This window comes from Dipodomys merriami, unplaced genomic scaffold (assembly GCF_024711535.1).
Source record: "Dipodomys merriami isolate MVZ:Mamm:240054 unplaced genomic scaffold, mDipMer1.0.p SCAF_68, whole genome shotgun sequence".
Classification (NCBI taxonomy): Eukaryota; Metazoa; Chordata; class Mammalia; order Rodentia; family Heteromyidae; genus Dipodomys; species Dipodomys merriami.
The window spans coordinates 4,836,463-4,857,215 of NW_027206268.1; the positions used below are offsets into that span (position 1 = coordinate 4,836,463).

Here is a 20,753-nt window from a genome sequence, read left to right on the forward strand (position 1 = left end):
TGCCACATTTCCTTCTGTCCTGGTTGAACTATGCCTGAACACATTTACTTCTCCTACTTCTGGCTGGATCATTTGTCAGTTATCATCTGACCCTGCAGGTCTTAGCAGATGGTCAGCGGCGGTCTCCTTCTGACCACAGATTCACACGCATGGAACCCTGATTAGATGTTTCCTTTAGCTGCAGACATAAGATTCTACAGGCCTAAGCTTAATGTGTATCAGAACACTGCCCAACTAGGAGCTCGTCAGAGCACTCATCCCAGCCTCTCGGTCTGAGCTCAGGCTGTGCTTCAAAGAGCGCCACCTCCGCCCTGTGCCTTTGGATGTTGGAAACATTAGGTCTTAACCATTTTTGCAGCCTGTATTAAAATGGGAGACTTTTCAATTTTCTAGGGTTTTATTTATTCCTTTATTTTAAAATATTTAAGGTGTCAAGGTACATTACATGAATGCACTCACATTGTGTGGGTAGGAGCATAAATAGGTACAATGTTTTGCAGGAAAACAACTGATATGTATCAAGGGGACCTTAAAAACAGCTCCAGCATTCGATGCAGTAATATCATTTCACAGGAATCTTTCCTAAGGATACAGCTGGAATTGTAGACAAATGTTCATGCACATGTATAATAGCTAATAATGAATAACTGGATAATAAGGGAATGATTACGTTATTAAGATACCCATGAAGCTGGGCATTGGTGGCTCATGCCTGTAATCCTACCTACTCAGGAAGCTGAGATCGGAGGATCACGGTTATTTGGCAGGAAAGTCTATGAGACTCTCATCTCCATTTAACCACCAGAAAACCAGAAGTGGCGCCGTGGCTGAAAGTGGTAGAGCACTCGCTTTGAGCGGAAAAAGCTCAAGGACAGGACCCAGGCCCCTGAGCTAAAACTCTACAACCAACCACGAGAGGGGGGAGGGGAGAACAGGCAAACTTTCATAGAATGTTTGTAAGAAATACTATAAATAGGAAAAAAATCCAAAAAGTTTATGCATGCATGTATTTTGAGACCACTGGGCGCTTGGGATATGCTAATGCGGGGAAAGCTGCCAGCCCTGCATGGCGTGGTGTAGCTCGGGCCCACGGTTACGGTTTTTACAGTGTAGAAGGCCCCCAGCCGTGGAGCCCCCAGGGGGAAAAATATAATAGAGGGGTTTCTACTGCTGTTGAGGACATGAGATTATTTTGCTTCTTCCTTAGAAATCTCTGTCTCCTCATATAGAAAAGCTGAGTGTTGCGCTATAAAGCCAGAGGGCAGCCTTCCGTCTCCAGCAGACATGGCACCGGAGAGCGCCAGCTGCTCCCATCAGTCAGTCTGGCCTTCACACAGATGGTGGTGAGGGTCCCTTGGGAACTGCTCCACTTCCTGCCACGGGACATGGGCTAGAGTCACGGACACAGCTGTGTCCTCACTGGAGGGCTACCAGATGTGGACCCTGCTCCAGGCCGCTGCTTCTGCCTGGCTTTCCCAATTGTAAACCCCACTGGTCCTCTTTGGGGGAGGGGGGGCTTCTTTCAACTCCCTCCACTTAGCTCCCCACTGTTCGGCCATCCCCATGCTCTTCCTTTTTACCAACCTGGGGTCACCCCTCCCCAGCTGCAGCCCAGCCCCACGAGCTCTGGACTCAGCCAGCCAGAGTCTGACCCAAGACACCAAATGTGAATGGATGTATAAACTGAGTCAGGGCTTCTCACTGAAAGTAAGAAGACTCCTCCCACTTACCTTCCAAAGTCCCCTAAAATATTCAGCAGGCTAATGGGCTTCAAAAGGAGTAATTTTCTGAGACATGAGATAGGACAATATAAAAAGAACATTAAGGAAAAAAATTTCTTATTCCGAAATGAAAGGGAGAAGATCATTTAGCATCCCTGTTGGTGTTATCTATTCATGAGAAGCAGCACAGCCAGTCCAGAGGGGCTGTGGGGGGGCTTTGATGCCCTCACCTTGGGGTCACCTTCATGCAGAACTCATCAGTCTCCCCTGCCGCAGATGGCGGAGGCCACGGGGGCCGGAGGAGGACTCCACAGGGTGCTGGGAGACGCAGAGGCAGTATGAAGGACAGGGAGTCCAGCCCGACTCCAGGCGTTCACTCGGGGCTCGGGGGAGGGGACACCCCTCCAGTCAGGCCACCTTTGGCGTTTCCCATTCTCCTTCACACACCGTGGCCCACGCGGCTTCTGTGGAAGTTCATGGAAGAGTTCAGTCTCTGGAGATGAGGGATGACCATCCTCCTGAGCCAGGGGTAGCAGGTGTGAGGGGACCTGTGTGTAGAGAGTTCCTTGTACCAAGTCCAGGCAGGGAGACCCGTCGCAGCCAGCCCTTTGTGCCTACGCAGAGGTTAAGTCTGTCTCCCTCAGAATTCATTTTGCTGGGGCCAGAAGGACTATGAGTTGACACTTGCTTCTCTGATGAGCCTTCAGACAGCCAAACCGAAACCCCTGTGTACCACTCCTCAAAGAGGATTTAAAAATTATCTAAGTCCAAAGGACGGCGGGGGGGGGGGGGGGCCTCCATTTCCCTTGCATACCCAGCTTCTCCTGTGTGTTCATTGCCTTACTTGTTTCTAGCTCCTAATTCTTTCCTCCTTCCTCTTCTTTCCTTCCTCCTTGTCCTCCTCCTCCTCCAATCTTCATCTTCCTTTCTACTCCCATCTAACAACTTTTTTTTGAAGCCCCATGTATCCCCAAACTTAAGGTGTGGTGGGGGAGGTCTCATTTGAGTTTCTTTTGCTACTAAAGAATGAAGCTCCACTCAAAGCAAGTTAAACTTGCACCTACCCACCTGTCCATCAAAAATCTGCCAGCATAGACAGCTGATAGTTCCGTGACCAAAATCATCTGTCCATAATCACAGAGAGTCAGCCCTCCACACCCCCAGGTCTGGCAGCTGAGGATTCATCCAACCACAATCACAATTATTTGGAGAAATTGTACCTGTATTGAACAAGAACAAGTGTTTTCCTTGTCACTATTCCCTAAATAATAGAGCCTGGCAGTGACTTACATTGCATTTACATTGTATTTGGTATTGTGAGTAATTCAGGGATGATTTGAGATGTACAAGAGGGTATAGGATCTATATTATTTTACATAAAGATGAAAGCATCTGCATAGTCTGCTGTCAGCAGGGGGTCATGGAGTCAGTCCCCTGTAAGTACTGACATGTGCTCATCTTCTCCCGACAATGAGATTCTCAGGGTGGCTCTCGTCACCCTGCGTGACAGCAAGCTTCCGTGACCTCAGCAGAGGTCACCCGCCATCTTCCCTGAGCGCTTGGGGTAAATTGTCAAACCAGAGATGGCTTCTCTTCCTTTCATAATTAAGAAGACCATTGGGTGTTGAAGGTACATATTCAATAACAAGTGTTGCTTCTCTTCATTAGATTTGTGACAAAGAGTGGCATTACTACGTCATCAATGTGGAGTTCCCTGTGGTCACCCTCTACATGGATGGAGCAACGTATGAACCGTACCTGGTGACCAACGACTGGCCCATCCACCCCTCTCACATAGCCATGCAGCTGACGGTCGGTGCCTGCTGGCAAGGTAACCCTAAGGGGGCTCTTCTTCCCTACTCTGCTCTCTGTGGAAGATACAGCAGAGAAAAAGGAAATGCAGTGGCATAGCGTTAGCAAGAAAAGCAAACCCTGCTAGCTCACTAATGAAACAGAACTTAGAAAAACAAGTATAAACCAGATGCTAACCCTGTGACGAGAGTTTCAGCTCAACATGTAGAGTCGCATAGTTGCCTCTGAGTTGCTGATGCTCTGTTATTCTGAAACCTCGGAATCTTGTGTTGAAACCCCCAGTGGGCTCTGATGAGTGCTGTGCTGGGTCTCCCTTCCTCTTCCCCAGGCTGCCCAGCTCCCCTCCTCTATTCAGGGAACACCACCATAGCTAGCACTGTCGGCAGGCTGGGAAGCCACAGAAGGTCCTGTCAGGGTTGGCTCGGCCCTGAGCCCCGCCCTGGTGTCTTAGCACCAAGGCCCAAAGTAGATCCCAGAGCCCTCCCATCGAGGTCTCTGCTCCCTTCTTTCTTTCTCCAATTCCGGAGTCCAGGTCCATGTCCTGAGCCAGGCATTTCTGGCTCTCTTTCCAGATGTGTAATAGTTCTTCCTTGCAGTTCGGTGTGGTCATTTGTGTTGTTCTTGGTAGAAATCTTTATTATTAGTATCTTCAGATAGCTGTGCACAGGGCTTCAATTTAACATACCCATCTGTCTGCACAAGGCATCTTGGTCACGCCTCCCTCTTCCCTGAACTGTCCCCTCCCCACCCATCTTGTCAAGTTTCCCAGTTCCATTTTGACATAAGTACATTCAGTACTGTGACTGCATTTCCCATCATTCCTCTCTCCATTCATCAGCTCCCCCATTAAGTCCCACTCCTGCAGTCCAGACAAGTTCCAGCTTCCAGGTATTCATTTTCTTAAACTGTCTGTTAATTACTCAAAGCAGTGACCCCCATGGAAACACACCCATGCACACGCGGTAATTCAGTTTGATTGTGCATCTATGGATATGGCCTTGTATGTGTGTTAGGTCTAACGTCCACAGAGTAGAGAAAATGTGCACAATCTGTCTCTGAGCCTTACTTCACTCAGTATGACATAATACTGTTCTCTCTCATGGAGAGTAAAATCCATTGTATGACGTTTTTTGATCCATCATAGGGTATCTGGGCTGTTTCCATAACTCAGCCATGGTGAACAGTGCAGCATTGAACATGGATGTGCAAGTGTCTTCACTGTAGCATGGCTGGGTCACAGGGTAGTTCTCTTTTTAGTTTGTATTCTTTGAAGATGCTAAAAAAAAAAAAAAAAAAAGAGGGGTTACAGTTACATAAGTCAGGCAAAGGTACATTTCGTCTTGGACAAGGCCACCTTTCTCTCATGCTCAGTTTTTCCCTCCCTTCCCCACCACTAGTTGTATAGCTCGTTTTCAGCATAGTGTCTAGTGAGTACCACTGCAGCATTTGTTCACCCTTTGTTCTTCCATTTCTGTGCCTCCACTCATACTCCCAAAGACATAGACAAGCAAGACAAAAAAAGAAAATGAAAACAGCAAAAAAAAAAAAAAAAAAAAAAAAAAAAAAAAAGGGAAAAAAATCTTGTTTCCATTTCCTGGAGTTCATTTCGATAAATGGGCATTGCACCTTTCTGTACCTCTCCTAAGAGTGTCTCCCTTTGGTCTGTGTGTGAATGCCTAGAGACCTGTATCACTTATTTTCAGTTTTGTGAGGAATCTCCAAACTACCTTCCATAGCGGTTGAGCAAGTTTACATTCCCATCACAGTGGACTGGAGTCCCTTTCCACCTACATCCCCCCTGGTCAGCTACTGCCTGTATTCCTGACGCTGGCATTCCCATTCTGCCTGGGGTGAGGTGGAGCCTGTATCTTCTTTATGGCTGAGGGGCTGAGTATTTCCTCATGTCTGTTAGCCATTTTTACTTCTTCTGGGAAGTCTCCATTGAGCTTGTTTGCCCATTAATTGGGTTGTCTATTCTTTGAGGGTGTACTTTCTTAGATATTAATTAGGCCATTGTCTGATATGTAGCTAGCAAAGATCTTTTCTCCTTCTACAGGCTCTTGTTAGCTTGTTAGCAATGTCCTCTGCCATGCAGAATCTTCTTAGTTTGATGCGATCCCCTCTGTCAATTCTCTGTGTGGTTTGCTGAGCCGCTGGAACCTGACTGAGAAAGTTCCTGCCTGTGCCAAGTTCTTCAGGTCTACACTGAGGTCTTCACTCCATTTTGAACCATTAGGTACAGGGTGACAGGGATCCAGTCTGTTCTTTGCACGTTTCCATCCTCCTTTCTGTTCCTTCCAACTAAACCCAACCCTGCAGGGAACCCTCAAGACGCTGACTTGCTCTAGTCTCTGTGGTCTCCACATGTGCCCTGATTCTCCCACTGTCCCGGGACTCGCCCTCAAACACAGACGGTGCCCTTTCAGGTCACTGTGCAAATGAGGATGGATGCCAGTGAGGCTCTAGGATAGCCCATAGAGACAAGTTCTAGAAGATGGAGCTGGAAACGCGGGCAGCAAGAGCCTCCTACTGCACCTGGGGCAGTGGAGCCTTGGGGACTCGGCCTGCGCAGAATGGCAGCCGCTAGTGTATTCTAACAGCTCGGGGTGCCAATAGCGTGGGGTTCTAACAGTGAGGCGGGGCGGGGGGCGGGGGAGATCCATTACAACCCTTTAAGATGGACTTAACCAGGTGAATAATAGCTCGAAGGAGAGGAGGAAAGAGGTGGCTGCCAGTTGGCTTAGACTCGCTCAGGGTTCCCTGGCATGGGGATGTGCACAGGGCAGAAGGAACAGAGAGGCCAGAGAAGAGCGTGTGGGCAGCCCCTGGTCCCCAGCACGCCTCTTCAGGGACAGGACGTGGTGAAGGCTCTTGCAGCAGGGCCTGGTGCTGGTCCTAAGCTTGTGCTGCCCGCTCTGTGTGTAGCCCCAGGCCTCCACGTGAGCCTCCACTGCCTTGGGGCCTGGGGGTTGGGAGGCGTTCCAGGGGCTTTCCAGGTCTCACTTGTGGAATTTCCAGTGGGGGTTGGACACTGGAAATAGAAGCTGATTTGACCGCAGCCGTGTGTGGCCTCCACTGCAGACAGAGGGCACGGGGAGCCGCGCGGGGCCCTGAGGGTCAGCGCACATGTTCGGTCAGTCTCCTGCCGGGCACTCACATTAGTGCAGACACTCGAGGACGTGCCGTCAGCTTATTTAGAGCTTGGTCTAATGTAGTACACATTTCATCCTGAAGGCTGGGGTGAAATTATCCGGTGTCCCCAGGGCTGCTGCTGCTGGGAAGGGAGGCACCTGCCAGCACCGCCTCCCTCCCTTACGCACGTGCACCGAGGACAGGACGGCTTCGGGATGCGCCGCGCGCGCGGGCAGGTTCTCGAGCCAGAATAACCACCCCCACAGCCACGCCCCGGGGACCGCCAGGCCTCTGGTTCACCAGAACCTCCCACAGGAACCCCGGAACAAATATTGAGCCCATGATTCTATGAAACTGACAGTGTGAAACTGGAGAACAGCCCATTGCAGTTCATACTGATACACACACGCGCGCACACACCATCCCCTGGAGCGGGGGGCAGCGGGAACCTCTGTTCCCCTTCTGGCCCAGTTGCAGGGCCGAGAAAATGCAGACGATGGATGGTTTGCTGAATACGTTCCTGTTTTGAAGCTGTGTGGACACAGGTGCCTGCTCAGTCTGACAACAAATAGTGGGACGCTGCCTTTTAAACATAATACAAAGGCTGTCGGTAGGCCTCAGAGTCTGAGACGGGCTGCGCTCAGCTTGATGTGGACGGAACCAGGCTGAAAGTGCAGTGAGTTGTGTCTGGAAACACAGCGTAGCTTATTCTGAAAATCATGTTAATTAGGAAAATTGACCACAGTCCTAAAGCTAAACCTATGACTTTGGTGTCCCTTGAGACACGTGGCAGAGGAAAGAGGCGACCTCTGGAGAGAGAGAGCGAGCCCACGTCTGCACGGGTTCCTTGGCACCTTGCTGGCACTGTGCCGGCCGCCATGTTTGGATGGTTGGCAGGCAGCATGCTAGATGGACTCGCCACCAGATCTCATAATAACCTGTGATGCAGGACTGATTATGATCCCGTTTCATTGTGGATGCGGGGAAGGTAAGTATCGTGCCCATTAAGTACACTGCTAGAAGTCCATAGCCAAGGAACACAGAGAATTCTGGGATCTGAGGTCAAAGCACCGGCCTTATCCCCAGCAACTGGACAGAAGGGAGGCTGAGACTAAACAGCAGACACCATGGTTCCGCGGGGGCGGGCGGGGCTGCGTCTGGAGTACCCAGAGGAACCCCCACCCTTCCTCTTGTCGCCTGGCTGCTCAAGTCTTGTCTTGCCTCCTGGACTGCCTCTCGCTTCCTTCATCTGGGGAGTCCCTGAAGGCCGTATTCTAGATGATGTAGGAGGGAGCGTCCGGCTCTATGAATTTAGGTCCCGACGGTTGGGTCATCCCCCAGTCGCGTGTTTTGCTCACTGTAATGCCACATAAACGTTTGCGAGGAAGGCAAGGGACCTGGTGCAGGGAAATGAACAGGTTCCGAGTGCCTGCTGAGGATGTGTCACGACCGGCCAGCGTGACAGATCATTTTTCTTTTCAAGTCACCTGCAACCTATAGCTACGTGAGCATCCATGCGGCTGCGCGGGGACGGTGTTTTAAAGCCGCAGCTTTGAGCGGGGAGGGGGTTCTGTGACACACTTGGCTTCGTCTTTGCATTCTACGAGGGTTGCCATGAGTGAAATGAGAAAATAAGAGAAAGCAAGAAGTCAGACAGAGCTATCGTTTCCATTGCTCAAAACGGATTCCGACCATGCATGGAATTGTGTTCTTGGAGGGCGCCCCACCCAACAGCCGTACCCAGAGCAGCCAGTCCAGCAGGGCAACATGGCTGCCCTCCTTCCCATGCGTTCTTACAGTAGCAGCAATGGGAAGGGAAGCACGAAAGACACCTCATCCTGTGCAGGGGAGACTCGCACCGCAGGGATCTTTTGCCAAAAGTGATGCTGCTTCAGAAGCTGCATTTGCAGCGAGCAGGCCCCGCCCAGCAGGTGAGAGCGCTGGCCAGACAGACGTCAGGGATGATAGCAAGGGGCAGAGAACAAGAAGCCACAGTGCCACCAGTCTGCTGTCCAGCAGGCAATGACGAAGAGGGGGCCAGGCAGGGCACAGGGTACCAAGCGGGCACAGGAGGCCAAGTACTGCTGGGAAGAATAAACGAGTCAGCGTGTGCAGAGTCGGGGCAGCCTCAGCCCCTCAGCTGGCTCAGGCTCGTCTTCATTAGCATGAATAATGCATGAGTGATCCCTGCCATCCAGGAGAGAGACTTAAACTAATAAATTACAGCCGTGCGCAAGGAGTGCGCCTGGGAGGGAGGGGGAGCAGCAGGGAGAGAGATAACAAAGGGGGGTGCAAAAGGTCCCACCTTGAGAAGTGACGTTCACAGCTCAGGGGTTCCTAACCTTGGCTCAACAAATGATTCCCCTGAGAGGCTTTAAACACTCCCCCTCCCCCTCAGTCACCTCTCTGGGAGTGAGAGCAAGCCCGTCATCCCACACGCTGGCTGTGGAGCCATCGCTGGCAACCAGACATAAAATGACCGCATGTGAACCACTCACCAGCAGTGCCAGGTGAGGAGGGACAGAGTGCCAGGGCTCAGAACAGGGAGCTAAGGGGGCCTCGAAGAACTGCAATTGGTCTAGCCTGAGTACTTGGATGGGGAGAAGTAAACGAAGGAGCCTCACAGGAGACCAAACCCACACGGGAATTTAGTAGGAGCAATTCAGTGGGGAAGGAGATGCTGAGCAGTTTCTATTGGAAAGCTGAAGGAATCATTCACTTCAGTGGAGGATTAGAGTCAGGAGTCAGGCACCAAGAAGTAAAGTCCAGATACAGGAGCCACGTGTCCAGGGAGCAGCTGGCTACCTGCCCAGGGCTGAGATAGACAACACCCAGGGGAAGGCCTGGCCTCTGTCAGGTCTGGACAGTGTGGCTTGCACCGTCGTGTTGCTTGCTAGAAATCGGCCCTGTGAAGAGGCAGGGGAGCCCGTTTCTTCTCGCTGGAGCGGTGGGCAGAGCCAGGGAGTGACCCCTGGGTTGTCCTCCAAGCCAGTGGAGGCCGGCTGAGCTTCCACGGCCTGGCCAGGGAAGTAGCCAGGCTGGGGCTTAGCCCAGGCCGCCTTCCCTCCGCGTCCTGCGTCCCCCACCTCCACCAGCCACGCAGACGCAGGTTAGGCCTGTCTGTGTGGTCTGCTTGCATACGGAAGGGCCTGTCCCCGGTGAGGAGGGTGGCAAAGGCTGCCTAGGGGAGGTAGATGGCCCACAGTGGAGAGGCCTAGCCTGGAACCTGGGAAGAAGGGTTGTCCCCAGGGGGGACTCGGTGCAGGGTTGGTTTTCCTCCCCCAGATTTCGGGGATGCAGTCAGCACGGGCTGGTGCCTGCGGAGGGTGAGTCCCACCCAGTCACACGAGGCCAACCCAGGCTTGTGTTTTCTTTCAGGGGGAGAAGTGGCCAAACCACGGTTTGCTCAGTTCTTCCACGGCAGCCTGGCCAGTCTCACCATCCGCCCTGGCAAGATGGAAAGCCAGAAGGTGATTTCCTGCCTTCAGGCCTGCAAAGAAGGACTGGATATTAATTCCTTGGAAAGCCTCGGGCAAGGAATAAAGGTAAGGAAGGAGCTGACACCACCCCGATAAGAGACTGATTTATGAGACTGCAGCAGCCCCAAGCCCAAGCCAGCTTGAGATGGGGCCAGAGCCATGGAAGGTGGGCAAGCCGGTGACTGTGACCTCTAGGATGGACTCTGCTGCCATCTCCTGAAACTTAAGAGTCAGTCCTTGGGTCTGACCAGCCCAGCACACTCGAGTCCACAGGTGATCAACAGCTGCCTCCAAAGCTGCCATAGTTAACATGTCTACAGAGTTGTCCTTTGCTTTGTTTACTTAAACTACTGCCCGCAGTAACACATTTCAGAAACCCCATTAAGAGAGAAAGGAATGGGACCTCTCTATATAGATTTATTTATATAAACAGATATATGTAAACATAGTCACATTAGCAAACATTTCATCATCTATATGATGAAATATATATAGTATGTTACATTATACACAATTATACATCTAATTACATAATGTATGAATACAACTGGTGTATATATGATACTAGGTATATCACATATATTAGACATGTGACATGCATGTGTGTCTAGTAATACATTGTCTAATATGTCATCTAGGATGTAATAGATCTGTGTATATATATCTAATATATATTAGACATACATATATATTAATTTATAGTATATCTATAAATTGTAATATAGTACCATGCAACTTTATACATTGTCCATTAAGATATATTACCCATGCAATTTCTCCTATATTACCCATTTACTATTTGACGTCTTACCCATGTAATATCTCCTATATTAGATGTGCAATATATAGCAGTATCTTCTGTTACCCACTTAATATTTGACATCTTATCCATGTAATATAGAGGATATTACATGTGTGATATGTCGCATATCAGATGTGTGATATATAAAATATTCCATAGGTGATGTGTAATATTAGATGTACAACATGTGCATATTAGATGCTGTGCAGTATATTATGGATATGCAATATGACTTTACTAAGTAGGCAATATGCCATGTACTAGACATGTAATACAGAAGATATTGAATGTATAGGACATATTACATGGGTAATATGTGTATTTGCTGTGTAATATATGAGATATTATATGGGCAAGATGTCAAATATTGCATGGGTAATACCTTCCATATCACACATCAGATATATGTAATATTACCTATGTAATATGTCCTATATTACACATTTGATATCTTCTGCATTACGTGTCTAATACATGGCATATTATGTATATATAATATACTGCACATATAATATATGACTTATCTAATATGTACTACATTGCACATCTAAGTAATATACATCGTCTATGCAATATTTTATATATCACACATCTGATATGCAACATATTACACATGTAATTATCTTCTATGTCACATCTTATATGTGACATATTGCACATGTAATATCCTCTATATTACATACCTAATACATTAAGTCATATTTTATATATCTAATGATACATGTATATTACATGATATATTGTCCATTTAATACATTATATATATATATATGTGGCATATTACATATCCAATATACAATATATTTTGCACATAATATACTGGCCATAGTAATATCCTCCATATTGCACATCTCTTATATGACATATTACACATGTATCTTCTGTATTACATACCTGATACACTAAGTCATTTTATATACAGCATATCTAATATACGATATATTACACATGTAATATCACATATTGTATACATAATATATTGGCATAGATATTTAAAATGTCTAATATTATATATTAGACATGTATTTGATATATAATATCCAGTTCTTTGCTAGGTCCTAGGAAACAAAAATGTTTCCAGCTTCCTGTCTCCAGGGAACTCAGTGGCCAATGGACCTTTGTACCCAGGCCTGTTGAGCCCTGGCATTTCCTGAGGGTCTCCAGGGCCAGGCCCCGTTTACCTACGGCATTATGGATAGGCCTTGGTGGGACACCCCCTTGGCAAAGGTACCATGGATGCTCCCACTGCCCACATCAGGAATTGAAGGCTTAACCTGGTGAGCATGATTAGCCATGTGGGGTTCAGAGCATTCACTCTGGAGAGAAGGTCAAGGGGAAAGTGGAAGGAGTTCAGAAGCATGGAAGGACAAAACCAGCTGTGCAACATAGCACGTGCACACATGTGCGCACACACAGAGCAGGTTAACACTTGTCATTGTAAGAAGCATACATCACAAACTCTTACCAGGAGTGCTGCTCTGACCTCCTCTGTGTGGTTTCCTCCACCCAGGCAGGCCTGCAGTGATCTAGTCTCCAAACCTCTCTTTTTCCAGTACTGGGTTTGCCGCCTGCCTCTGAGCATATCTGCTCAGCTCTGAACCATCCCAAGGGGCCACAGAGTCACAGAGTTCAGCACCACAGAGCAAATGATCCCAACAGGCTGTACTGAATGTACAGTTCTGAAACTATTCAGAACCATGGCTATTTACTCCTAGCCTATAGAAGAAAAGGTGCTAAAAGAAGTGACGTGAGACTGTGTGGAGTGCGGGCAGGGGTGCTAACCTGGCTTTCCACTTGTTCAAACCCAAGTCTCTACAGCCAAGCCAAGAACCAGAGCACCACCTGTGAGAAGTTAATAAGACACAATTTACAGAGCACCATGGAGGGCTGTTTTACGTTCATTATCTCTTCCTCAAAACAAATTAAATATTATGACCTCGTTCAAAAATAAGGGGACTGGGACTCAGGGGTTTGCCCGAGATAAAGCCATGCTTTTTCCCTCACATGCATATTCCTGGCTGTTTCTCCAGCACTGCTAGAGTCTCGGCTCTGTACTGTGCAAGAGAGAATGTTCTGTCCTGGCTTTCCTAGCCCCGTCCCAGCCATCCTCATTTTCCCAGCGTGGAAAAGGAAAGAACAGGAAAGTTCTGGGTTCAGATACCCAGATTACCCAAATACCATCCACTGGCTTCGCCATGATATTTGAATCCCTTTGATCCCAATACTTGGAGTATAAAATAGATTTTGTGTGATGCTGTGAGAATATATCCTTGCAGCAAATTTAATAGGCTCTCAGCAAATCACAGGTCCTTTTGTGACAGGGTACTTCTTATCTGCTCCAGGCAAAGGGTACTGGTAGATGTTTAGGGGAACTGGAAAAGTACCCCGAGAGCCACAGGTAGCCAGGGCAGTGGCAGGAACCAGCTGAGCCTCTGGGAGAGGTGCCGTTCTGTATCTGTGGGCGCAGCATGCCACCGGCCCCAACAAGTCTCCTGCTTAACCAGAGCCCCATTCATGGAGCAGGGACTCCTGTGTGAACGACGTTGATGGTGGACCCAACTCCGTCCTATGTGACTTGGAATCTCTGGCAGCCAGGCCGGGGTGCTTTCCCAGGGGCAGCGGTGGGCTGCGCCCTCTGCTGGTGGCCGTGGGACGTACTAGGGGCTTCCTCTCAGCTATTTTCCTGGGGGTTGGGGGAGGGGGGAGGCGTGGCAAAGCTGAGGGAATGTCTGCGGCCCTGTCGACAGCACAGGAAGAATCAGCTGCAGGACAGATGGTGTTGAAGGTTGGCCATGTCAGGGAAGGGGCAAAAACAACTCCCGTAGCACAGGTGTTTTTAGGGAAATGACCTTGAATGTTCTTGAATCAGTTACTTCCTCAAAATCTTACCGATAACTTCAAGTAATTCTTGTTGAGAATGTGTCAGGTGCAGTGCTCTGGCTGCTGGGGTCGGGGGTCGGGGTGGGGGAAGGGAACAGTGGTCTCTCTCTGGAGAAGCCCTCACTCGGTGAGGGGATGCAGGATACGAGGATGGAGGACGGAAAGCACTGGGAAGGAACCTGCTTGGGAGCAGAGCATCTCATGGAAAGCGTGAGACCCAGGGGCAGAAAGCCACCAAGGGAAGAGCGAGGGCAAAGACTGCAGGGTGGACTAGAAGTAGCTCAAGGCTACAGACAGGGCCAACACCCAAGTTTGGGGTTCAGAGGTGGGAGTGGGTGGTGTGGGCACCCCTCTGCCGACGCCTGGCTTCCAGGCCACGGTGTCTGGGTTTTCAGAGTTCAGCCCTGGGACAGACCAGTGTGGGCAGGATGCCTCATCCCTAAAGGTTCACACACACCAGATAACTACCAGGAAGTGCTGCGGATGTGAAATCATGAACCCATGCAGTCTCCCTCGTACTGCCCTGGACAGCTTCCAGCCCTCTCTACCCACTGACCACTACTGTCCTCTTGCAATTCCCGTTCTGTCTTCCAGTATCACTTCAACCCCTCGCAGTCCATCCTGGTGATGGAAGGTGATGACATCGGCAACATCAACGGAGCCCTCCAGAAAGTCTCCTACATCAACTCCAGGCCGTTCCCAACAGCCGGAGTGCGGCGTCTCAGGCTCTCCTCCAAAGTCCAGTGAGTGGCCGGCAGCCGAGGCCATTCAGTTAACGAGGCTGACGATGCTGCTGTCACCGGGCTCTGTGTAACTCTCAGAGCTCTCTCGGCTAGGAGGGGGCCTCCGGAGCGGTCCCCAGGAGGTAGAAATAGTGCCACAGGCACCCAAGGAGGGAAGAGCCTCAGAAGTAAAGGAGTGGGGGCCCGGGAGCTCTGCCCCACGGAGCGGAGGAGGAGAGCCAGCTCCCCGCTGCAGCCAAGAAGGGGCCCAGACTGGCCATGGCCTAGCCCCGAGGCCAGACTACTTACCGTGGCAAGGGAAAGGGGTAGAGGCGGCAGGAAGCCGTGGAGGAGGAAGGTGGAAAGGCTGGGTAGGGGACCGGCCCAGACAGGAAGATGGCTTTCTGCAGAGCTCAGCCAACTGTCCCAGGGCACTCACCTGGCTCTGACCTCGGTGATGAAGCCCACGTTGCTATCACAGTGCCGGGGGGACTAAGGGCACCCAGTCAACGAGAGTCGGCTGTCCACACTGAGCTCACACCGTGATGCGGGCTCTGGGAGGCTTGTTGGCTGGAGTCTTCCATGTTGAGTCGTTGCTGTAGGGTAGAGTCCCTGCTTCCCCATTGCAGACGTGAAGAAACAGGTTTGTGCTGGCCAGGAGCAGCCAGGAGGTCCAGGGCCCCCTCCCTCTTACACTCTGGCCCGATCCTGGCTGCCCCTCCTCTGTGGGGGACACCAGGGCAGGAAGCGTAAGGGCGGCAGCCCCCGCCTCCGGAGGAGGTGCATCTGTGGGGCTCCCTCTTATTGAGGGAAGCCAGTGCCAGAGCGCCTAGCTGCAGTGGGAGAACCTGGCCCTGGGGTCTCATTTAGCAAGGTTGCTATAACAAACCAGCTAGACAACAATTTGCTTGCCCAATACTAATGCACATAACAAGCAGTTGCTATCTAATTAATATGGTCATTGATTACTTTGTTAAAGGATAATGAAAGCTTTAATGGCTGCTTGTTGCTCCCATAGAAAATTCTCCTTCCTCTCAGGAGCCAGTCTTTTCAGTCCTTGCATGACTAATAGTTTGGATTATAATGCGGCTTTAAATCCAAAGCTCTGTTACAATCCTCAGAGACTTCACAGACAACGTGTCCTGACAAGGACTAGGGGTGACAGATCCCCTTGTCTGCGCTTCATTTGGGGGGGGGGTTGTTTCCCCAGGTGCTTTGGCGAAGACGTGTGCATCAGCATCCCCGATGTAGATGCCTACGTGATGGTCCTGCAGGCCATCGAGCCCCAGATCACCCTTCAGGGCACAGACCACTTCTGGAGACCTGCTGCCCAGTTCCAGAGTGCCAGGGGAGTGGCCCTCTTCCCCGACATCAAGATCGTGAGCACCTTCGCCAAAGCCGAGCCTTCAGGTGACATGAAGACGGCAGGTACAGACGCTTGGGGTTGGGGGCACCTGAATTCTCACAGCCATGAGCTGGCACTTCAGGATGAGCTCACTGTGGCACTGTGACAACCCAGATAAACACCAGGAGGAGAGCGGGTGGCTGAGCAAAGCGTGGCCGACCCTTCCCATCAGTAGGGGGCTGAGACAGGAGCCCACACAAGGTGATCTGGCCATGGGAGGAGGAAGGATGCCTCCGGCTCACAGTGGGATTCTCCGAGAATCATCCGAGCCAAGTGGTTTCTGCTTCCCTTCCTCTTCCCACAGCCGCCCAAAGATCCTGTAGTGAGCATGAGCCATGAGCCGTGTCGTGCGCCAAAAGAGAACTCAACTTCCTCCTGACACACAGGGAAGTTAGGTCTCGTTCAGCAGCGGCTCTGAGCTCTCAGGAAGCTACCAGGCCATTCTTCCTACCAGTTTGCTTATGGGGAAGGTAGTTCAAGGAAGAAGGGTCTTAAATTATCTGTCAGGGAGAAACCATTTCACTACACCCGCAACTGCAGGGTGTGCTGGTGGGGAGGGAGGAGGGAGGAACAACCTTTTTGCTCCTGAGGGCGGGGAGCTTCAGGGCATGAGGCCGAAAATCCATCGACAACTGTCCTTTGCTGTCTCTCCACTCTGAACGCCAGGGCTGATGATGTGCCCGGTGCCAGTGGGCCCGAGTCTCTGAGGAGCTGCTTCTATAATAATCCTCATTACCCACTGCCTCCAACCACACTCGAGTCTGTGGATACTCACAGACTCGGGGGAAGCCCTCCTGAGCTCATAAAAATAGCTGGAGCCTTCACCTGTCCACCCAAGGCGGTTTCCTAGCTACAAGCCCGAGTGCGTTAGGTCATGTGATCGGTTCTCATGTGTGGCTATGATCAGACAGGAAGAGGAAGGCTGCGGCCCTCAGTGGTTACCGCCCCAGAGCACCTCGACTTGCTGCTCACACCGCACGCAGGCAATGCAGGGAAAGGCAATTATCCAGGCCCAAGTTCCAACTTCCATTTTATGAGAGAAGCACAGCCAAGTGCCGAAGGCTACTGTTAGTTCTTTTAACTTTCCCCTCTTGCTGTTGGAACAATCAGCATTATGGTGATTGCAACCAGGCCTATCTGGTCCCCAGAAGCAACTTCTGCTCCACAACAGACTCTTCTGAAGACAGAAGTCCCCAACACACACCCACACACAATGTAGACATGGTAGATAATAGTGATAGCAGGAGAGAACTGGGGGGAAATGGCAAAACCAGGACACCCCTAATCCAGCATGAGCTCTGCCATCCCTATCAGCAAGTAGAAGCTGGAGGGTGATCTCAGGAAACTCAGCTGTCGTGAGGAGCCATTTGAAACTACCATGTACACCACCATTAACATCAGGCCGTATCTCTTGTGTATAATGCTGTTTTTAGGTTTTGCTAATACATGAAACCCTTGTGGGTTGATGAGTTAAAAATTAGGCCTGGAGAAATTATTTATAACAGTATATCTAATGAGAGCAGTAATACTAACTGGTGCCACTGGAAAATTTTGAAAATCATTTTGATTATTTAAAATAATTTTCCTGTCCCTGGTGATGCCTGAAGTTTCTATTTTCATAAATATTTTAATGCATACAATATTTAGTGCACTTTGGAAATAGATACACATCCTTACTTGAAATGATCTCAGCTGATAGATCATTAAAAGGCATGCAAAATCCAGAATATTAACTCGGACACCTGTGGCTCATGCCTATAACCTTAGCTATTCAGGAAGCTGACATATGAGGATCACAGTTTAAAGCCAGCCCAGGCACAAAAATTTAGAGGCTCTTACCTTTAGTTAACCAGCAAAAAGCTGGAAGTAGAGATATGGTTCCAGTGGTAGAATGCCAGCCATGAGCAAAAAAGCTGAGAGCTCAGGGCTCTGTGTTTAAGCCCCAGTACTAGTGCGCACACACAAACCAAGTCAAGAACACTTGAAAACCTTGTTTTCCAAGTATAGGATGAGAAGAGTGTTTTCTGCCCAGCTCCTCCCTGCACGCCCCGCTGCTCCCTTGGGCCTCCCATCTCCCCACTGGCAGATGAGGATTAAAACAGCACTCCCTCTGCTGTCCATCTATAAAGATGGCTTGCCCAAGGCCTGGCACATTGCACACGTTTGTAAATAGGAGTTGAACTTAGCCCTGACTCACGGTCCAACGTTCCAGTCCTCAGACATTCCTTTGGGAATTCAGGCAAGGACCACTGGACTGGCCAGCTTGCTAACCTGCCTCCCTGCGAGCCCATTAACTAATGAACTTAGCTTCATTTATCAATTATTCATTAACCATTGGGTCTATTGTATTGACTATTAATTACTGATCTGGCTCCATTGGAACCAAGTACAGTAGTAACCCTTCCACGGCAGCCACCGATACTCAGGACTTATTCGGGGCCTCTGCCCTTGAGGCGTGGGGAGGGGAAGCACAGTGGCCATGCAGCGGAAGGTACCGGAGCATGGTGGGGAGCTACTCTGCCACCCCCCAAATGCCAGCCACAGTGGGGCTGTCTCCCTGGCTGCCTTGGGATGAGGAAGCGGGTGGGCTGCTGTGACATCCACTTGTGACTCCTACCCATCTGCGCTGCCCGCCTGGGGAGTGGAGAGCCTTCCCCTGACTATCTGGACCTGGGGTGCATGCCGGGCATGGGCCGAGCTGCAGTCACCCCTCTGCTTTCCACGCAGCCCCCAGAGCCGCAGTGCTGGAGGAAATGCTTCACAACCTGGACTTCTGTGACATCCTGGTGCTGGGAGGGGACCTGGACCCCAGGCAGGAATGCTTGGAGCTCAGCCACAGTGAGCTCCACCAGCGGCACCTAGATGCCACCAACTCCTCTGCTGGCTACTCCGTCTATGGTAAACCCCGCACAGCCTCAGCTCCACCCCAGAGAGGGTCAGGGGATCTGTCCTGTGTCCCTGCCCCCTCTCCCTGCCTCCCCCATCACCTCCCCTGATATCCTCCTCCTCCTCCTCCCCCCGTCTCTTCCTCTTCCGCCCCCTCCCCCTCCCCCATCTCCTCCTCTTCCTCCCTTTCCCATCTCCTCCCCCTTCCTTTTCCTGCCTCCATCTCCTCATCTTCCTTCTCCCCCTCTTCTTCCCCTTTCTGCCTCCCCCATCTCCTCCTCTTCCCCCCCCCATCTCTTCCTCCTCTCTTCCTCTCTCCCCATCTGTTCCTCCTCCTCCTCTTCCTGCTTTCTCCATCTCCTCCTCCTCGCCTCTTGGTGACAGGGTGGTCTCTCAACGCAGGTGTGGGCTCCATGAGCCGCTATGAGCAGGTGCTGCGTCACCTCCGATACCGCAACTGGCACCCAACCTCCCTCGAGGCGCGGCAGTTCCGGATCAAGTGCTCCGAGCTCAATGGGCGCTACACCAGCAATGAGTTCAACGTGGAGGTGCGTGGGGCCTGCCAAGACTTCGGGGGTCCCGACTCCCCTGGCCATTCCCGCGTTCCTTCAGGAAAGCGACGGCCACCCCTGGTAAACAGCTCTGCCCTTCCTTCCAGGTTGGAGTCCTGCATGAAGTCAGAGTCTCGGACGAGCATGTCAACCACCTCATCGTGCAACCGCCCTTCCTCCAGTCTGTCCACCACCCGGAGTCCCGGAGCAGCATCCGGCGCAGCTCAGGTAGGGAGCCTAAGAGGACCCCAGATGGTCTCTGGGACCCAACACGTCCGTTGTAGCAGCCAAAGGCGCCTGGCACTAAGGGAAGGAGGAACGGCCATCTCCGAAGTGCCCACACCTTCAGGAGGGGCCAGCCAACAAAGCGCGAAGTTGCACGTGGCATATAGTAGCAGAGGTGGTAGAAAGGGCTGGGGCAAACATGCTAGCACTTCGACTCAACTAAAGGCAAAGCTTTCCACAAAACCCTTACAAACAAACACACACACCACATTCCAGAGTCCTCTGTCCACCCTGCTGTCTGAGCATGTGCTCTACTGCATCACCATCTGGTAGGCGCTGTGTCTCTTCCTCCTGCATTTATGGTTCCTGATCAAGTGGGAGCTCCCCTCCCCCTATACCTAGAGGGGGAATCAAGGGATAGAAGAATCTGTACATCGAGTGATGCCTACTCTGTTCCTATGTACAAAGTCACATGGATTATTTTATGTGCTGCTCACAATTACTGAGAGGATAAGGGCTGAGTCTGTTACCCAGATAGACGACCATGTGGACAAGGGACGTGCCCACCCAGAGGCCGACCCAGACAAGTGGAGTCCGTGCATGGGCATTCCGCTCATGCTCCTTCACAGGAGTGGGCTAGACTTTGTGTGCGTGCGTGCGTGCGTCAGGCTTGGACACCGTCCCTGAGCTCCTTTTTGCTGAAGGCCACTAGCCTTGAGCCTTGGCACTATTTCCAGCTTCTTCTGTGATTCACTGGAGATAAGTCTTGTCTCACAGATTTTCCTGCCCAGACTGGCTTTGAACCGTGATCCTCACATCTCAGCCTCCTGAGTAGCTAGGATGACAGGCGTGAGCCACCAGCGCCTGGCTAAGCTAGCCCTCTGTTCAGGTCCTGTGGCTTCCTCCTTGTTCCAGTGGTCCCCAGCATCGCCACAGTGGTGGTCATCATCTCGGTGTGCATGCTGGTGTTTGTGGTGGCCATGGGCGTGTACCGCATCCGCATAGCACACCAGCACTTCGTCCAGGAGACTGAGGCTGCGAAGGAGGCTGAGATGGACTGGGACGACTCTGCGCTGACTATCACAGTCAACCCCATGGAGGTGAGCCTCGGTGGGTGGAAGCTGCGGGGGGGGGGGGT

General features: G+C 50.9%; 1 protein-coding gene and 1 long non-coding RNA gene across 6 annotated transcripts in view; one reads left to right on the forward strand and one right to left on the reverse strand.

Moving 5' to 3' along the window:
* Clstn2 (calsyntenin 2) overlaps window positions 1-20,753 on the forward strand; it is a 355,004-nt gene that overhangs the window by 323,408 nt on the left and 10,843 nt on the right. For 2 of the 3 annotated variants that reach the window (XM_070005520.1, XM_070005521.1), the window contains exons 9-16: window positions 3,390-3,552; window positions 10,044-10,210; window positions 14,421-14,569; window positions 15,759-15,976; window positions 18,681-18,851; window positions 19,242-19,387; window positions 19,498-19,618; window positions 20,531-20,715. In XM_070005520.1, the coding sequence (XP_069861621.1) occupies window positions 3,390-3,552; window positions 10,044-10,210; window positions 14,421-14,569; window positions 15,759-15,976; window positions 18,681-18,851; window positions 19,242-19,387; window positions 19,498-19,618; window positions 20,531-20,715 (1,320 nt within the window). The remainder of the gene's footprint in view (window positions 1-3,389; window positions 3,553-10,043; window positions 10,211-14,420; window positions 14,570-15,758; window positions 15,977-18,680; window positions 18,852-19,241; window positions 19,388-19,497; window positions 19,619-20,530; window positions 20,716-20,753) is intronic. The other variant, XM_070005522.1, reaches the window with a different exon arrangement.
* The window catches only part of LOC138816027 (uncharacterized), a 138,646-nt gene continuing 118,306 nt past the window's right edge, over window positions 414-20,753 (reverse strand). For 2 of the 3 annotated variants that reach the window (XR_011368542.1, XR_011368540.1), the window contains one exon: window positions 414-4,809. This is a non-coding gene — a long non-coding RNA (uncharacterized lncRNA). The remainder of the gene's footprint in view (window positions 4,810-20,753) is intronic. The other variant, XR_011368541.1, reaches the window with a different exon arrangement.